At 39.4% G+C, this 18,905-nt stretch overlaps 1 protein-coding gene across 6 annotated transcripts in view; it reads left to right on the top strand.

The window, feature by feature from the left end:
* The window catches only part of SGMS2 (sphingomyelin synthase 2), an 81,795-nt gene extending 69,033 nt beyond the window's left edge, over window positions 1-12,762 (top strand). For all 6 annotated transcript variants that reach the window (XM_042935740.1, XM_042935739.1, XM_042935738.1 and 3 more), the window contains 4 exons: window positions 268-385; window positions 5,427-5,580; window positions 10,207-10,373; window positions 11,929-12,762. In XM_042935740.1, the coding sequence (XP_042791674.1) occupies window positions 268-385; window positions 5,427-5,580; window positions 10,207-10,373; window positions 11,929-12,132 (643 nt within the window). In that variant the 3' untranslated portion in view covers window positions 12,133-12,762. The remainder of the gene's footprint in view (window positions 1-267; window positions 386-5,426; window positions 5,581-10,206; window positions 10,374-11,928) is intronic.
* The last annotated feature ends 6,143 nt before the right edge of the window (window positions 12,763-18,905 follow it).

Below are 18,905 nucleotides of genomic sequence, written 5' to 3'. Positions count from 1 at the left end.
TCCCCCACTCCCCACAGACACTCCTTTTGGGTCCCAACCCACCTAGAATTATCACAATATGTGAACCTCTGTTTCTGAAAGCTACAGTATGGCCTCTCCATGGGATTGCAGGGGTGGGCAGTTCACAAATAAGCCTTTGAGCTGTGAAACTGTGGTCTGTTAATGCCACTCTGTATTATTCTTTATTCTGTTAAACGTTGTTTGATAATGCATTAGGAGCAGAAACAACAAGTAAACTTGTTTTCCCCACCCCTGTTTTTCCTTTAGGTCAATAGTGGGGCGCAGATTCTTTTTTATCATTGGAACTTTATACCTGTATCGCTGTATCACAATGTATGTTACTACTCTCCCTGTGCCTGGAATGCATTTCCAGTGTGCCCCAAAGGTAAGTACCTCTGAATTACCATATAGAGGAGATGAAGAAAACAATTATTGAACACCTGCTCCCTATTGACATGCTCTTTAGACACTTTCATATGTGTTAAATGCAATCTAATATAGTTTTTGTTTCTCTTGAGACTTGGGGGAAGAAATTTAAATATGTTCATAAAATGTGTATCTTTGTGCATTAGACGTTCATTTTCTACTAACTAAAAGTTACAGTGGGGTGTTCAACTCTGCTTTTTTGCCCTCTTATTTACCTATTCATTCATTCATTCGTTCATTCATTCAAGTATTAAGCTCCTGTTCTGCACCAGGCCAGCACTGTAGCAACAGCAATGACCAAAACAAAGTTTTTCTTCTTCTAAAGCTTATATTCTGTTGGGGGATGACAACTGAGAAATAAATGCACACCTTGTCACATAATGATATGTCAGGTTGCTATCAGATGAAAAACAGAAAAGCTGAGTAAGGGTAAGAGCGATGCTGAGGACAGGTACTACTTTATACAGAGATCAGAAAGGCTTCTGTAGTAAGAAAGCATTTGGGCAGCAAACAAGATAAGGAAGTGAGCCATGTGGTTGGGGGGAGCCCTAAGCCAAGGAAATAGCTTAGTCACAGTAGATTTAAAAGGTGTCAGGAGGCTCATGTGGCTGAGTAGAGGTGGAAAGGATGGAGGTGGGACAGGCCTTGGGTCCCCGAGGCCCTTTGTGGCCCACTGAAAATGAACTTCAGTGGTGGCGGTAAGAGGTGAGGAGAAGTCATTCAATTCAAGATGAATTTTGACGGTAAGGCCAACAGGATGTGCTAATAAGTTGGATATGGATGTAGAAGAAAGAAGCTGAGGATGACCCCAAAGTTTTTAGCAGTTGGAAAGCTAGAGGGGCCTTTTGCTGGAATACATTGTGGGAATAAATACTGAAACTGTCTTAAGCAGGGTTTACAGTCTCTCCAGGTAGAGCCACTTCGTGAGAGAGCTGTTAATCATCTTAGACCCCAGTATGTCCTGGTTTATAAAAAAAGAAGCATACAAATCATGTGCTTTCTGGACAAGGGAGTAAAGTCTAACATCATATTTTACTGAACACTAAGCAGATGTCCAAGGTGGAAGGAAAAATAGAGTTGTTCTAAGTCAACAGTCTCCCTCACCAAATATAGGTGTGGTTTGGAGAAGCTATAATTTTCCAAAGCCATCAAAGCAGAAAGTATCTGTAATTAAAACAGTGTACATATTGAATTTAAACATTGGCTGATTTTTAGTGAAACTAATTTAAGGCATGGGAGAAGTTCAGAAATGTAATAAACACTTCTAAGGGGTTATTGCTATGTGTTAGATGAAGAAATGGGCACAGAAAAGAAGGCAAGCCCATCCTAGTAATGGATGGGGTTTGCAGAGATGAGTTGCTATGATTATAGAAAGAAAGTAAATTAAAGATTATCCTCCCTGGAAGAGTTGCAATTTTCAGAAGCCACATCAGTAAACATACCACTGGATCACCAAGCTACAAATACTCCCAATGGAAGCTCTGGTGGCATCCTAACTAAATAGCCCCCATGTTCATTTGTCAAGACCTCTTCCTGAAGCATAAGCAGGCTATAGGTGCCTGAGTAATGGTTCGGTAAAACAAACACAAATCATTTTGACTAGAGGTGATAGGGTGTTATGGAACAAGAGTCAGAATTGTGTTCTAAATGTGGTTCAGCCACTGGCTTTGAGTGCTCCTTAGATTTTTGTGGTCACAAGGCTATTAGGTAATCTACCTGCCTCCTCTGTTGCTGACTGTGTAGAATGTCCTTCGTGGCAATGAGCAATGACAGAACCATGTATACTGAAACCACTCTCTGTGAGAGGGTGTCACATCTAGTCCTTGGTGCCGAATAAACTTGTTACTCACAAGATACAATCACCACGAGTGATTTCACAAGATTGGTGAAATATTTGGCTTTCGGTTTTCCAGTTGCCTTCTCCCTTGTCTGTCTTGGGCTTTACTTTAAGTCTTTTGCTTACAATTTGCTTCAACCCAGCAATCCAGGCTTTGGTTTGCAGTCACAAACTGTGTGTTCTGAGAAGTGTGTTTAAATAAATGTTGGCCCAGTTATTAGAACGTGAATGAAATGATTTAGCTTTTCAAACCCATTTTGCCACATACAAGAATGTTGGGCTGGAATGACTATAGTCTGTTCCCTGAGAAAGTTTTCCTCACACCTTGGCCAAGGATGTCTGGAGGACTTTTCTTCTGAACTGAAGGGACAGTCTGCAAGGTAAGTTTTCTGATTTGGCAGCAACGAAGTTGGGCTGTCTTGTACTTTTTTTTTTTTTTTTTTTTTGTGGGGAGTGGCGTGCAGAGGTGACAGTTCGAGGAGCCCTTAGAACACTGAGCCTCTGTCTGCCTTGGCTCTTGTGATTGATGCTTCTCCTCTTAGCTGTCTGCATCTTCAGTTCCATATCCAGTCATGGCATAGAATGGTATCTGACAAATCAGGAAATTAATAGGAACGAGAGTCATAAGTGGTGAGCGTTGGGGGTCCCAGTGAACCAGAACAAAATTAGAAAAATAAATCCATTAATCCCAACTCTCACCATTACCTTCCCTGACCTTCCTCAGTTTTCTTTATACCCTCACCCCACCCTCTTTTTTCCCCTTTCTTGAGCATGAACTGATATCTAGGATAGCAGTGACAGGACTGAGGAATTAAGAACTGAGAAAAGACAGAGCAAGGAGAGAGAGTGCTTCCTCTGTTCTGTATTCTGTAAAGGCATCATGAATCCAGTGCTATCAGAAATCTCCATTCACCCTGGCTGCTGAAAGGAAGAGGGGAGAAGAGAATGTGTGGCAGTAGTTTAGCTCCTAGTTTGCTTATACCTTTGGGGCCCATCTAATCCCAGGTAAAGGGACTGATGGCTTTAAGTGTTTCTGCCCTTAGAAAATTAGAGTGTTGAGTTGGGAACGGTGAGCGGATAAAAATACATATATTTGGGTTTTGAAATGAAGAGTCATGTGTTCTTTTAAACTGGAAACACAATGGTTGGGCAGTGTATGTACTTTTTTATTTGATCTCCGTGTTGACAGTTGTTTGTCCCAACCACGTGACAAGAAATTCCTGAAGGACTGTGGTTGATCTGATAAAGCACCCGGCTAGGTTCTGTCTTGCACATGAAGGGCGTATCCATAATTTTATGTAGTTTACAGCATACATTTCCTGAGGTGAACCTGAAATGAGTCCTGTAGTTCTGTCCACAGTACTTCTCCTTCCTCAGATGTGGATCCTTTGCAGCCTTCTAGAGCCTGTCTTTTCAAGCCAAGATCACCTGTTACTTTTTTTTTTTCGTAATGTCTGTTTATTTTGAGAGAGAGTGAGCGAGCATGAGCGGGGAAAGAGCAGAGAGGGGCAGAGAGAGAATCCCAAGTAGGCTCTGCAGTGTCAGCCCAGAGCCCGATGTGGGACTCATATTCATGAACTGTGAGATCATGACCTGAGCATCGGGAGTTGGATGCTTAACTGACTGAGCCACCCAGGAACCCCTGGACTATCAAGTCTTGATAAAATATCTATGTTGTGTTTTTGCCAGCTGGGCTTGCCCTAAACAAACTTTTGAAGAAGGTTTTTTCTCACTTTACTCTCTAATCATGGTTTATGTAATTTTCTGTTACAGAGCTTTATTCTCAACTATTAACCAATCATGGTGTGTTTGCCTTTTTACATAGGTCATCTGGATACCAGAAAGCTTTCCAGATCCGTATGAATTGTTTTTTATCAGGAAATGTTTAGGCTCCCCAGTAGTGATGTTTTGGGCAAAGAATCCTGCCCTGATTCCTACTCTACTGGATAAGATGGTTTTCTACTTGCTTTAGAGGCTAATTGAATTTCTCTCCTCCCAGACTCTCCTCCCATCCATTTGTACACACCCTACCCTCCTTCACCCCATGCATCCACTTGGGCAGGGTACTACCTGTCTTCACGACCAGTTTAACCACCATCAAGACTGGACTGGCCATGGTTCAGGGATCATTGAGTATAAAAGACAGCATGGCATACAACTGTCCCCCTAGGTGCCAAATGAATAGTCATTAGTGGTCTTTCTATATTTCTCCTCTACTGTGTACTATTACCTGAATATATTTCTGAATATCATTCTTTGATTTTCTAAGCCTCTTCAACTGATGCTAGGCTGATCTGAAACCCTGGACCCCCAAGCACTTCAGTTTTCCAATTTTTCATGCCTACTATTCTGACCAGCTCAGTCCACTGCTCCTTCCCATATGCTAAAATTTTCATGGGATATAAGCTTTTGACTATTGGGTCAAACTCCTATCCTGGCCCATCATTGTTTTCCGTGTCATCATGGTGGCTTCTAGGGACTTCTGCACCATTGTTCTAGGGACTCTCTTCTGACCCTCTGCAGTAACACACAGATTATTTCTTTGGAGGATGGTTTTCCTAATCAAAGCTACTCACTTTTAAAGCTGCCAATACATCTCTAATCCATCATTTTCAAACCTGTTTAAATTATTTAATGTGTTGCAGCTCCCCGTTTTAACTGTGAAATGTTTTGATCAGATATTAATACAGCTATTTGTACACTTTCAGCTGCCCACTTAACACAAGGTCTGAATACACTTTAGAATATTAGTAATGTGGTGTTCAGCTGAATCAAATATTAACCATCCAAAACCCTGACTTCCCCCTAAAAAGAGGAAAGAAAGTAGCTTTGATTTTTTTTCAGCGCATAGCTGTGGTGAAGTCATTGGTTATTAATATTTTTAAAAGCTTTGCCCAAGGACACACTACCACCAAAACATATTATTAGTAACATATTGAATAATTTAAAGCATGTCACTAAAACTCGCCAATAAATGAATAAAACCTAGTTTGAGGAGCTACCCTCTTGGATTCTTTTTGAGTTTTTAAGTTAAAAAGAAAAAAGCACAGCCTAGTGAATTTTTTTAGCTGTTTTGTTTTGACCTTTCTAAATATCTTAGAAATTAGGCTGAAATGTGATTTTTATCGGCTTGTAAAGTTTCTTATCTTCTTGTGTCATTCAGCTCAACGGAGACTCTCAGGCAAAAGTACAACGGATTCTACGGTTGATTTCTGGTGGTGGATTGTCCATAACTGGATCCCATATCTTGTGTGGAGACTTCCTCTTCAGTGGTCACACCGTTGTGCTGACACTTACTTATTTGTTCATCAAAGAATGTGAGTACTAACTCATTCCCACTCTATTGGCCGCTGTAGTGGGAGGGATCCCTGGGCCCTGAAACTTATGGGAACTCTTACCCTTTGGGCTTGATAGCTATGGAAGGTACAGGTGTGTGAGTGTGTGAGAGTATGTGTGTCTGAGTGTATTTAATTCATTCCAACTAGGCCTATGTGATTTGAACATGGGAGACTTAAAACTTGGCCCTGGATTCTCTAACATTTAATCTGGCTCCAGAATGCCTCAGTCCCTCATTAGAACCTCTCAAGGTATGAAAAGCTATTTTAGTGTTGGCAAATAGGTGTTAAGTTTATTACAAACAGAATCAGTGCACTGGAAAGCTGAATGTAAATGACTTATGAGTGTGAAATTTCCATTGTATGAAACTTCCATTCCATCATTCCAAATAATTTGATGTTTTCCCCTTTTTTTAGATGTTTTCTTGTCCCATTTCAGTTTCACCATTTTCCAGCTGACTTCTGTGCTTTAATAGGCATCTTCAAAAAATATTTTGCCAATATTGATCATTTCTTCATACAAAACATGGAGGCAAGAATGTGAAGTATCTTTCCATATTTATACACTTAATTGCCATTATACAAAATCTTTATGGAGCCCAGCAGCTTTCATGGCTGGCATGGTGCCTCCTTCATCATGGGAGCTGTGTTTCAGGTTAGCTGCCCAGCAGATCCCATTGTTGTAGATTTCTGAGGTTCGATTTATGTAGACCCATCACCTCAAAGTCCTTTCAAAGTAAGTGATACCTTTTCCTTCGTTTTTGCAAAGCTGGTCAGGTTAACCTTCACCTTTAGTTCCAGAATACTCCATATTGTTTCTTAGAACTTTATCTCCACTTTCTTCACTTCCTCAGCATTGTAAAGAGGCCTTTTGGCAAAGACCAACAAAAGGTTGCCTGCCCTTCTGTTGTCCTGCTTCTTCTACCCTCTCTTGGCCTGTCATTAATCCAAACAGGTTTAGCCTTACTTCATGGCAGTATGGACATCACAGTTTATCTGTCAGTGGCACATAAGTGAGTTCTTGTCCCCATAGGCCGCCTGGGGTCTCAGGTTTCAGTTCCGCTTTGAGGGCTTTAGGACAAAGATTTGAGATTATTTGCAGTAGAGGAAGTCTTTTTTTTTTTTTTTTTTTTTTTTTTGTAAGAATTGTGTAGTTTGAGGTGTTTCCTTTGTAAGTGCTACACACACACACTTAGAGTGGGGAGAGTAGCATGTTAAATGCACAGGCTTCATTATTCCTGACATAAGGTGGAGGCCGTTCTGGACCTTTCCCCTTATTTCTGTCCTCACATTTCTACCAGAGGTGGTAATGGGGAGGAACCTGAGTCTGTTTCTGCACCGATATCGGGGGTTGTCTCTTCCTTCAATGTCAGTTATTTCTCATATGTAGTTATTGGTTCTGATGAGCCAGTAGAGAGATCTGTGTTGTTGATGACTCTAACTCTAACTTTTGCTGGGAAGAGTTCCACCAGTGTGTAAGATCAATTATTTTCTAGTCCAGAGGTGGACTCGTGCTATAGGAGTTTCTCTCTAATCTGAGAATCATAGAAAACTTAGAGAAGAAGATGAGGGTGAGGCAGGGAGGAGCTGCATGTTGGAACGAAGCCATGGTGAGTTGCAAGTAATGACAAGAAACACCCCAGGAAACTGAAGGTCAATTTTAGAAAATAACTGAAGACCAAGTGATGCTAACAATAATAGCAAATAGACATAATACTCTGTGCCAGGCACTATTCTAAGTCCTTGATGCAAAATAACTCATTTAATCCTACAGCCACCCCATGAGAGCAGCACTGTTTTCCCCTTTTTCAGAGAGGACACTTAGAGAGAGTGACTTCCCACGGTCCATAGTTGGTAATTGGAGGATGGGGTATTCAACCTCAAGCAGGCTGACTCTAGAGGTTATGCTATTAATTTCTTGGGTCTCTTTAGAATATTTGGGAGCCCAACTTGTCTGATCTTATAAAATTGCTAAGGAACAGTCCAAATATATTGCCCATTATTGTTCTTTCTTTTACTTCAGGACAATAGCAAGGCAACTTGTGATTATTTTTATGCTCTGATAAAGGCTATGCAGTATGTAGAGATATTTTCTTCCCAAAACATGATTTTGGCTTGAGGTTTCAAAAACTGTGTGAGTTAACATACAGCAGTGAAAGAATTACATCCTGATGTTTCTAATTTTTGGTGAGGAATGAAATGGCAAATCTGTGATGCTAAGTACAAACCCAACTCTAGCATCAGTTCTGTACATGGACAGAGCATTCCACGTTTGTGCCCGTTTCCTATGCAATTAGGAAAAACAGTCACCTTCTAAGTGATGCCCTGTGTTCTGGTTCAGAGTAAGCAGTGGTCCCAGATGGTTTCTTTGAGCTGTCTGCTTCTAGAATCAGATGCATCATTCATATATTTTTTTGTTTTCCTGCCTTTTGATCTGTTTGGTCTCTTTCCTTGTTTGCCTGGTTGTCATGAATAGATTTTAATTTAGTCAAGAGAACAGATAAAAACATGGGACCAGGACCATTTTGTGGGCTTTACACAGAGGGGAGCTTTACACAGTTGTGCAACTATTTCACTGAGGCCTAGGTTCCTTATAAAACTATAAAACTGGCCTGAAGAAATCAGCCTAGCTTTTAGCACCAAGTGCCTTGCTGGTAGAGAGGGAAAAACTCCCTCCCTCCCTCCCTTCCTTCCTTCCTTCCTTCCTTCCTTCCTTCCTTCCTTCCTTCCTTCCCTCCTTCCCTCCCTCCCCCTCCCTCCCTTCTGTCTTTCCTTCCTTCCTTCCTTCTTACCATGCTACCACACAAAGTCCATTGTCTGTATGATTCAATGTCTGTAGGGCTTGGATCCCACACAGGCAGTGGGGTGAATTAATATTTGTGTCATCCTCTTTCAGCCTGATGTTATTAATCCTATGGTAGAATGGGAAAGCAGAAAAGTTACCACTTTCCCATTTCTATTTCAAAACAATTTATATTAAATCTTTTCTTTGGTTCAGCCAGCCAGTGTTCTCGGTTAGTGAGCAGTGGTCCCAATGTGGTAGCATAATTGGGAATACATTTTTATGGAAGAGCAGTGTTAGTATTTCCAGACATTCTTAAAACTTCATTTTCAATTCCACAAGTGCTAAATGACCACTCGGCCCATCTCTTTACTCCTTTTATACTTCAGCTTTGCTTCTTGTGGATAAACAAATACAAAATTGTTCTGGTTTGCCCAAACATTTTTAACTTCTAAGGTAATAAGTACCAGATGACCTTATAACCAAAGGGAACTGAGCTGCTGTGAAGCTTCAGAGAAGGGTGGAGTCTGTGGTTCTGCAGAATGCATATTTCGTGAAATCTCCAGATTTCTAAGAGTTGGTTCAATTTTGAGTACTCTCCACCTAATGGAACAGTTATGGGGCCTGGATGTGGCCACCAGGCTGTAAAGGGTAAGGCTTCTTCCAGCTTTAAAATTCTAGGAATCTATCCATTGTCTGCTAGAAGTCTGTGCCAGGATGAACCAACTGAGAAGCGATAAGGCGTGCATGCAAAAATTAAACAGCAGACTTCCAAATGCAAACAGGCTTATAAACTTCCTGTTATACTTGAAACCAAAGAGCAACAGCTATTTCACCAAAAAATATTCTTCATTTGAATGATACCTGATTTCGTGTTTATTTCATCTGGATTTCTGGAAATGGATTCTCTTGGCATTCTACCATTGTGCTGTACTTAGAAATAAATGTCACTATGAATGTAAACACAGTTAAATATGAAATAAATTTGTTAGATTATTAACTTTGTGAGTTAATAAGGCTTTAAAATAGAAAAAAAAAAGACACAGCTATTAAAGAAAAAGAAAAAAGGGAAAGTTATTAGAGATGAACTAGAGGTTGCTGCCTGTGTCCTCATCACTTGTGTGCGCGGGCTGTGGGGTGTATGATCGCATTTCACCTGATGAGTGCTCTGGTTCTCTCCTCTAGCTAATCAATATAATGACCTTTTTACTGGACTCACTAGGAGAAGGTTAAAATCCACAAGTGAATGAGCCAGAACCCTAAGCTTTACATCGGGAGTGTTTCATAGTCACGATTAGCAATAACAGTATGAAACTGCTGAGAAGCAAAATACTGTTGGCCACAATGCCATTTTTCTCCCCCTGGAGAAATCAAAGTACGTTTCTGTAAGACCTGAAATTACTCCTGCTTTCTTATTTTTCCCTACATTTTCATTGACAACTACCCTTTCTTTTGACCCCTCCTGCTTTTCTTTCCAGTGGGATCTCTTCTGTGAGCCAGTATGAGCCAATTCCAACCAACCTGAAAAACAATTCTGTTCTCTTCCTTATTGAACAACTTAGCAGCGGACAAGGCCTAGAATACCTAGGGAGTGACTGTTCCCCAATGAATGACTATGAGACCTGCTCCCGGTGGTCCCCTCCTTCTCTCTTTGTACCTGAGCAAATCCCGGACTGTTCACAGTGACTCATTTTGGGTTAATCGGTTTTCTTCTTCCAGTGACTTCCTGACCTTAGATTATTCTACTTAAGGTCATTAACATAGACTGTAATCATTAAATTCATCTCTGGGAATCTTACTAACTCTATACTTTTCCTCCCGTCTAGATTCACCTCGTCACTTCTGGTGGTATCATTTAATCTGCTGGCTGCTGAGTGCCGCCGGGATCATCTGCATTCTTGTAGCACATGAACACTATACTGTCGACGTGATCATTGCTTATTATATTACAACACGGCTGTTTTGGTGGTACCATTCAATGGCCAATGAAAAGGTGAGAGCAGTGAAATTATCCTGGGATGATTTTCTTTTCTTTAAATGCAGTGGCCCCCTTTTCATGCAGCGGGGGTTCAGGTGGCTTAGTGGGAATAGCCACTGTCGCCACCCACTTGTGGGGTCTGGGTCAGTTCACTGAAACGTATACCTATTACTGCTTCTTAAATGATGTCACCAATATAAATGACATTTAAGGATAAAAGTGCTGTATAATTATGGAGCATGGTGTTTTACTAATTCAACTAGTCAATACCAGAATTGAAGCAGTATAAATGCTAAATTAAAATGCAGGAACCTTCTCTGTAGAAGCGTCATGGGGCAGCCAGGTAAGACATGCTCCCTGCCTTCAAAGAACTGAAATTTTGAGGCAAAGACAGAATCTATTTTAAAAAGGCAAAATAAGCAGTCCATGAATTCCTGGATTTGGTCTGTCTTTCGGTGATACTGTGCTCTCTGGCTTCCCTTCTCGTCCCTTCCTTATTTGTTGCTGGTGCCTTCCATTCCCAGATGACCTTTTCTTCTTCTCCTGTTCATGTTGAAGAGCTAGCTCAAATGCCACGTCTTCTGGGAAGCCTTCCTAACTCCTGCTCTCTTCCTGTCATCCCAATATGGGAAGACTCCTCCCCTTCTATGTGTTTTCCTAGTCTAGGTGTGTGTGCTTGGTGTAGGAGAGTGAGTCTGCAGGGGCGCCTGGGTGGCTCAGTTGGTTGAGCATCTGACTTCAGCTCAGGTCATGATCTCCTGGTCTGTGGGTTCGAGCCCCATGTTGGGGTCTGTGCTGACAGCTCAGAGCCTGGAGCCTGCTTCGGATTCTGTGTCGCCCTTTCTCTGCCCGCCCCCCCCCCCGCCTTGCTCTCACTCTGTCTCTCTCAAAAATAAATAAAACATTTTTAAAAATTTTAAAAAAGGAAAGAGCATGAGTCTGTGTAGTCTAACTTACCTTTGGATAGTCTTGCCGTATTGTCCAATGCATGTAATTTGTGAGCAGTTGAAATATGCCATTCCCAAAGGGTCTAAATCAATTCTCGTTTAGTGGTGTCCACTGATAGATGCCTCTTTTGGGGTTATTTTGTCTCTAGTTCTACTTCCCATTTTATGAACTTTAATTTCCCCCTTCCTTATACTTCCGTCTAAATGTCTATTGGCAGCACCCCACCAAAACCTTCACCTTTCCTCTTAAATGTGTTCCACCCTGCGAGCTTGCCCTGCACTCTTCCATCTTCCTCCAGCCTACATCCACCTGCTCACACACCTTTACAACTCTTCCTCCTGGCCCACTCTCACATCCGTTCCTGAATCTGCACTCTTATTGGGACTGCAGGCAGAAGAATTTGCATGAGCTGGAGCAAGGGGGGAAGGGGGCTGGGACCAGAAACATGTCAGAATCAGGGAAAAGGCGCAAAGACAATTACTGCCTTGTGATCCTGATTCTGCTGCTTTCTCTGTTATGGTACAATGAATGACAATTTAAGAAAAAAAAATGGGATACAAATCATGAAAAATAGGTCTCATTTTCCTTTTTTTTTTTTTTTTTTTTTTTTAACTTTTTACAGAACTTGAAGGTCTCTTCACAGACTAATTTCTTGTCTCGAGCATGGTGGTTCCCCATCTTTTATTTTTTCGAGAAAAACGTACAAGGCTCAATTCCTTGCTGCTTCTCCTGGCCACTCTCCTGGCCCCCTGGCTGCTTTAAATCCTCGTGCAAAAAGTATTCACGGGTTCAGAAAATCGGTGAAGATAATGAGAAATCTACCTGAGGAGCAAAACAAAGGCATCAGCTCTTACACCAAAAGAGTTAACGCTGTAACCAAAGGTATAGTTTTGGGTTTTTATTTTAGAAGAACTGACTGGTAAAGGAAGAAGTGGACCAAATTTTGTGTAAATGATTAGAAAGATGAACGAAGTATTACCCTTTGACTGCTTTTCTGATTCATCCTGAGAAAGGTATATTCTCCTGCAGCCCTTCATTCATTGGTGACAAGCCCCCCCACTGGGATTTTACTAATGAGCTTCTTAAAGAGGTGCCAAAGAACATACTATTCCTATCCTTATTCTTTCTCCACTAAAGCCCTCTACAGAATTTTTTCAGGATTTTTTTTTTTTTTTCTCCAAGGTCAGAAGAATTTGTTAATGTTTTAAATAAACTATCTGGATATATACAGCTACTGTGTAAATAGAATTACCCAATGTTGAGAGTGGTTTTAGTATTAGGTTTATTAATGAGGGGGAGATCCATGGTTAGGAGTAAACTGGAGGTGAACTTTGTTTCCACTTTGTCATGGGGAAGGTCAGGGTCAGGTCTGGGAACGTGCACTGCTGCTACCACCCCATGCACTATGTATCACTTTTACTTTTTTTAACTGATACTTATATACACACACACACACACACACACGCGCGCGCGCGCACGTGTGTGTGTGTGTGTGTGTGTGTGTGTGTGTGTGTATAGATATATATAGATATATATACATATAGGAAAGGTGATCTAAGTAAATATGGAAGTATTTGACACATCTCACAGATTTTATGTGTGTGTAAATATTTCCCCTTAGAATCTCTATGGCAGATACACAGGACGCCTGGAGCTGTTTCTGCTAAACAGGTGGTCCTTGAGTACACATGTATATGCTATCTGCCTGGTAGATACGCATCTGGTATCCCTAGGGCAGTCAGCTGCTCCAGCACAGGCTGGAAACACATAGGTGTGTGAGCGGATGATCATGCCACTTGGGGAACAAGGCTGCATTTCTGTCCTGTCCTACCCTGTGGGAGATCTGTTTTAGAGCTGCTGGTTGGAACTCAAAAATGCAGTTGGCCACATTTCACTGCAGACGATTTCTTCCTAGTTACATTGTACTTTGTGGAAAAACCAAGGAGGAGTCCAAAAGTGTAATGTATCCTTGCCTTTTAGCAAGAGACTCAGCTTCTTATAAACTGGTCCTAAGGACATACGCCACAATTGAGTAATTTTACTTTGATCCTGAACTTACACCACGGTGCTGCACTATAACCTACTGTTGAGATTGGTCTGTTAGACAGTTACAGCTACTCAGTAAAAGGGGGATCATCGTTTCTAAAGTTCTTTGAGGTGGTGCAAAAAGAAGATGGATTTTTAAAAATCAGATCAGATCAATGCTGTCTGAGTTAATCTCTTAAAACTTCTAGTAAGTTTAAAAAAAGATTTATGGTTACAAAATCATCAACACTAGGTCAGAAGACAGAGAGGCCAATGACGCCAGTGAGGGGGCAGTTACATTTATATCGAAGGTGAAAATTTCCCTCCGCTTAAGAATAAGAAATATCCTGAAATTTATCATTATAAACTGGTTTGCCTTGATTTGATACATAAAATTGACCTTCAGATTGCTTGAGAGAAGCACAGCACAAATTTTTCAGAAGAGTCCTTATTTTTGGTGCTAAAATTCTGTTTGTGTATTCAGTATGGCTCTTTCTCAATGTAACAGAAGAATCACTAAAGGAAAGGTAGTCGAATTCAAAGGGAGGAAGAAAGACATTCTTCATCCGATCATTTAAAACAAGAATTGAAATCCTAAATATCCTTGACAGGCTTTGAAATGCAAGGAGTTTTCAGGTATTTGTTATTAAATGAACCGATAAGAAATATATCTGTAGCTTCCCCGATGTGCTTAGCCATAATTCTGTATAACTTTCTCTTATTAAATATTGACACTTGTGATATATAAGGGGTTGTGCTTGAAAACACAGAGTTTAAATTCCTGCTCCCTGATTATGAGCAAAAGCATGTGACACTGAAGCCTGGGTTTTTTGCTCCTTACATTGGAATAGTCCTTGAGCATCTGATTCATAACCTGATATACCTGAGAGCCTTATTCAACAGTGTGTTGGAAAACCTAATTTTCTGCAAATTAAAAAGGGAAAAGTATTTAAGATTTAAAAATCACGGTGTGTGGATTGCCAGAGACCCTTGAAACAGTAAAGCTTGCATTTTAGTCAAGTAATACAGTTTTAAAAAAACACATCACCTTTTAAAGAACTTTAAAAACCTCTCTGACCTCACATGTGGACACTATTGCTCACATGTTCTTTACGTGTATGTCTCATAGATGTCTAGTAGACACTAAGCATGAGGTTTGAAAATAAGGAGGGCAAATACCAAAGTTTCAAGATGGGAAAAGAAAAGCAGTGAAACTCCACTACATGTAGGAAAGCAAACTTGAGGCTTAAACTAACATGCCACTTAGAACACTTAAACAATTATGATCCTGCTTTTGAAACAATAAATTTTGGGAGCTCCTTTTCCTTGCTAATTACAGTACAAGATCTTATCCATTATCTTTGTTTTTGTAAACCAGTGCTCCTGTTTGAAGCTTTCCTTGTAATTTGGTCCTTCTGCACAATATCTATAATATATCATTCCTGTAAATTACTCCATATTTTTTCTAAATTCTTTCAAGTGGAAATGGATTCCTCTCAGGTTCGATTATTTTTTTTTTTTTTTTTTTAGCTCCTCCACAGCTCTGAAAATAAAGCATTGTTCCCAGCTCCACCCAAACTAATTTTAAATTTGTTATTTAATTTTACTGGCATCTTAGGAAACAAGCTTTGCTGAGGAAAGAAGGCTATTTTGAGTGAGCCCAAGCCCCTGGTCTGGTGGAATGATGACATTGTGTAAGGTTCTTTACTGTATACCAGTGCCCCCTTGTGGAAATATGTTATATGACTTGGAACACAAACTTGCCACTTTTTAAAAGTAGATTTTCATGTTTTTAAAAGGCATTTGGTTGGTTGGTTGGTTGGTTGGTTTTTTGTTTTGTTTTATTTTTTGCCAATAATCTGAAAACATCATGCAAAAGGAACTTCAAGGTATGTTAAACCTTTCCCCAAGGGAAAATGTGCTTAGATCGCAGAGAGTTGCAGTTCTAATCTTTCATCCATTTGATCAAAGAAAATTTGAACACCATTTTACCTCTCATTGTCACAATCATTAATGTCTCCCTTTATAACTACCTATATACTTTGTTTACTTTGAAACACCAGGTTGGCTTTCTTATTTTTTATTATTATTTTTTACATGCTAGAGCTCATGCAGTTTCTGTTTTAATTAAAAAGTTCACATCTTGTTTCTTTAATATTTTGAACATTTCTTTTTAATTATTTGTTGTTTTTTGTTTTACACTGTAAAACCGATTAAAAATTTAAGCTGGTCTTAACACACTTACTTCTGTAGGAAGTGTGAGAAGGAATTTATTAATAAATGAGTTTACAAGTTTTAAATGAGCATATGATAAGCAATATGCCATGTGTTGAAGGCTTTTCTATTTGTATGTGTAAAGATTTCTGGTATTTTTTTTAATGTCATTGTGTTGCAATAATTTAACTCCTTTGACTTACTTGCTAAAAATATTTCTTCTATTAAGAAGTGCTCTTGACTTCAGTACCTAAACACTGAAAATCATGTCAAAGGTACCCAAAGATAAGTTTTTATACAGATATACACCTTATAAGTTCTCATTTATTTTATTACTCATTAACTATACTGTGTTCTAAATGAATCATGAGTGAGAATAGCTCTTTATTATGGAATTATTTAAAACTGTCCTTTAAAAGAAAAAGAAGAAACTGTAAACATAAGCTAATCTAGTTGCCAAGTTGGAATTCATTATTTAATTTACCTCCTATGCAATGATTAATGCTGCAAAATGTATGGTTATGTTACAGTATATTCACAAAAGATATATTATTACAAGATTTGAGAGGTAGCCAATTGCATTCTTTCGGAAATTTACTGTACTATTTCAATGTGTTAAGTGCCTTGTTGTAAAGTAAAATTTTAAGTCTAGAATTCATTATTTTCCTGACATATTTTTCATTACGATATATACTGTATGCTATTGTAATAGTTTTATTAAATGCTTATATTTTAATCAAACATGTAAATTTCAGAAGCTCTTTTCTCCTACCCACTAGTACCTTAATCATTGGTCTATCATTTGGGATTTGCATTCAAGTTTTGTTTTGTTTTGTTTTTTTAAGAGGAAATTATCTTCATTTAGAAATGTTTTCCATGCTTGTGCTTTGTGTTTGTAAAAGACATTTCAGAAGGAATTTAGGAGTGGAACTATAGTTTATACTTCTAAAAATGCCATTTTACATTTACATTTTAAGTGCCTAATTGTTAGTTAAAACTAATTTATGTTTCTATTTTAAAGAGGATATGTGTACTTGGTTTCTAATCTCCTTGGCTTTGCTTTAAAAAAAATAGGAAAAAAAAAAAAAAAGCAAGAGCCTACACTTTGTATTTACCCAATAAACCACAGTGACATCAACAGTCTTTTGAAAATTAGTATTACTGTTTCTTTTGGTTTAAAAAAAAAATTATTTTCTGTAAAGATTTTAAATTTTTGTTTGGTTTTAAGTGCTTATTAAAACCACAAGAGGATTATTTTCTTCAAGCACTATTATTAAAATAAGGTGATAACCTTCAATTAATAGAACTGTAAGTAAACTGGAATGTGTTATTTTTTCCCCTGCCCTTGGATTTAAGGTGAAAAATAATTCCGAACAATATAAGGTCATTTATGGGAAGTAAAAAAATCAGCTACACACTCCATGATTCTGATTTACATTGTTCACAAAGGGACAGAATCATTAATTTGTCAAAGAAAACAGTCCTTTCTGTTACTCAGTCCTGAAAGAAATGTCATCCTCATGCTTTCACTAGTGGGACACTGAGGTGATGTCCTCTAGCAGACTTCAACAGTGACTGCTACCGTTGATTCCATAAGTTGGTTTTGGACCCCCTGATGAAAGATAAAGGCATGATGCCCCAGAACAGATTTAGTAAAAGCAGTTGAGTGGGGCAAGGGGAGTAAGATAATATGGTTCAAAGGTTAAGTTGTCAGATGTAGTTCAGGTTTTTTCTTTAGATTTTCCAGACACAGTAGAGTACAGATCGGAATAGTCTCTCTGCCACGTGCACCCAAGCCTTGGATGGAAAGCTTATTTCACTGGTGATGCCGTCCTCCTGCGTGAAACACTGTGGTCTGCTGGTTGCACTGGGCATATGTTCTAAGACTACCCTCATCTAGAATGCATTACACAAGGAATTGATGTGATGCTCGGTAGGCCTTGACATCCAACATTTCCTTTTCTTCTAATAGATAAGATTATCAGAAGCAGGATACTGGATTATTCACTAATGTAAGTTAGAATAGGAATGGATTACGGACAGCTCTGTGTCTGCGTAAAGCATATTTAATTCCTGTGTGGCACCTGTAAGGAGGCATAGCATTTTACAGTTTTTATGCTTGACATACATTCTTTAATCTTCATAAAACCCTGTGAAGTAGGTAAGTAAAGATGTGGTGACCCCATTTTGTGAGATGAAAAGGAGTTCATAAGTGTTAGAGCTGGAACTGGAGTTTTGTTTTCTGTTTTGCTGTCTTCCTGTCATAATTACTGTGGCCGCCATCACCATTTGTTAGAGATTTTGTTGTTTGTTTGTTTGTTTGTTTGTTTGTTTTGAGGGGGAGTTTATTCCCTTATCACTTTATCAGCCAGTTACTTTATTAAGAGGGAAACTGATCCTTGAACAGTTTGGGTTTTTTGTTTGTTTTGTTTTGTTTTGTTTTGTTTTTTGGTCAAATGCTACTACTTTTTCTTATACTTGCAACGCACTACATTTTGGAGGGGACAAAAGTTCACGCTTCTTGTGCAAAATGGCCTTGAATGCAAAAGAATCCCCAAGTGTGTTTGAGCTCACAAATTTGTTAGACTAAAGCAAACTCATTACAAGTGTCACTTCTAGGATAGCGCATTATTATGCACTTCTGTCTGAAACAGGTTAACACAGGGGACAACAAAGGGCATAAGGCTGTATCTCCACAAGGGACTGTCTCAGGAATTACTCCCAAAGGAATGCCAAAAGGAGGAGAGAGAGGATGACCTGTTTTCAAAGGACAGCAAAGGTCTGAGGAAATGGAACAGGGTTCTAGGGAGTCATTGTAGTCTGGGTTGAGTTAGGCTCCCCAAAGGACCAAAGTGAAGCCATAGGAATTTCTGGTCCTGCCATGAACTGGCAAGTTCTCCGTACTAAAAATGTGCCCAAGCCAACATGTGTGCTTGCTTCTGGACAAGTTTCTGGGCGCAATTACTTCAGCATTAAATTGAAACATTCATCTCTTTTTCCAAGTTCCTTAAATGATGTATTTCTTTGGGGAAAGAGGAAAGAAGCCACTACTACCGGTTAGCTATACCATGTGTCAGGCACCACTAATTGCTTTTACTCATATTTGACACAACACTCCTTTTATAATCGAGGGAACTCAGAGATAAATATGGGGTAAGGAGCATGGCGATACCAATCCCAGGAATGCGAAAACCCGCAATTTTCCTATTGCACCAGTGTGACAGGAGACCCATGTGTGAGCAAGCAACTCAGGAGAAGAAGAAAAGCCTCTTCTGGAAATATTTCGACAACCAGATTTTGTGTTGTTGAGAGCAAAGTTGAGGAGTACTTGAGAGTGAGCCGTGTAAGGGTCTTTGACCC

Source organism: Panthera leo, chromosome B1, assembly GCF_018350215.1.
Source record: "Panthera leo isolate Ple1 chromosome B1, P.leo_Ple1_pat1.1, whole genome shotgun sequence".
Lineage (NCBI taxonomy): Eukaryota > Metazoa > Chordata > Mammalia > Carnivora > Felidae > Panthera > Panthera leo.
The sequence above is the reverse complement of the archived record's forward strand: the minus strand, read 5'-3'. Positions and strand labels throughout refer to the sequence as shown.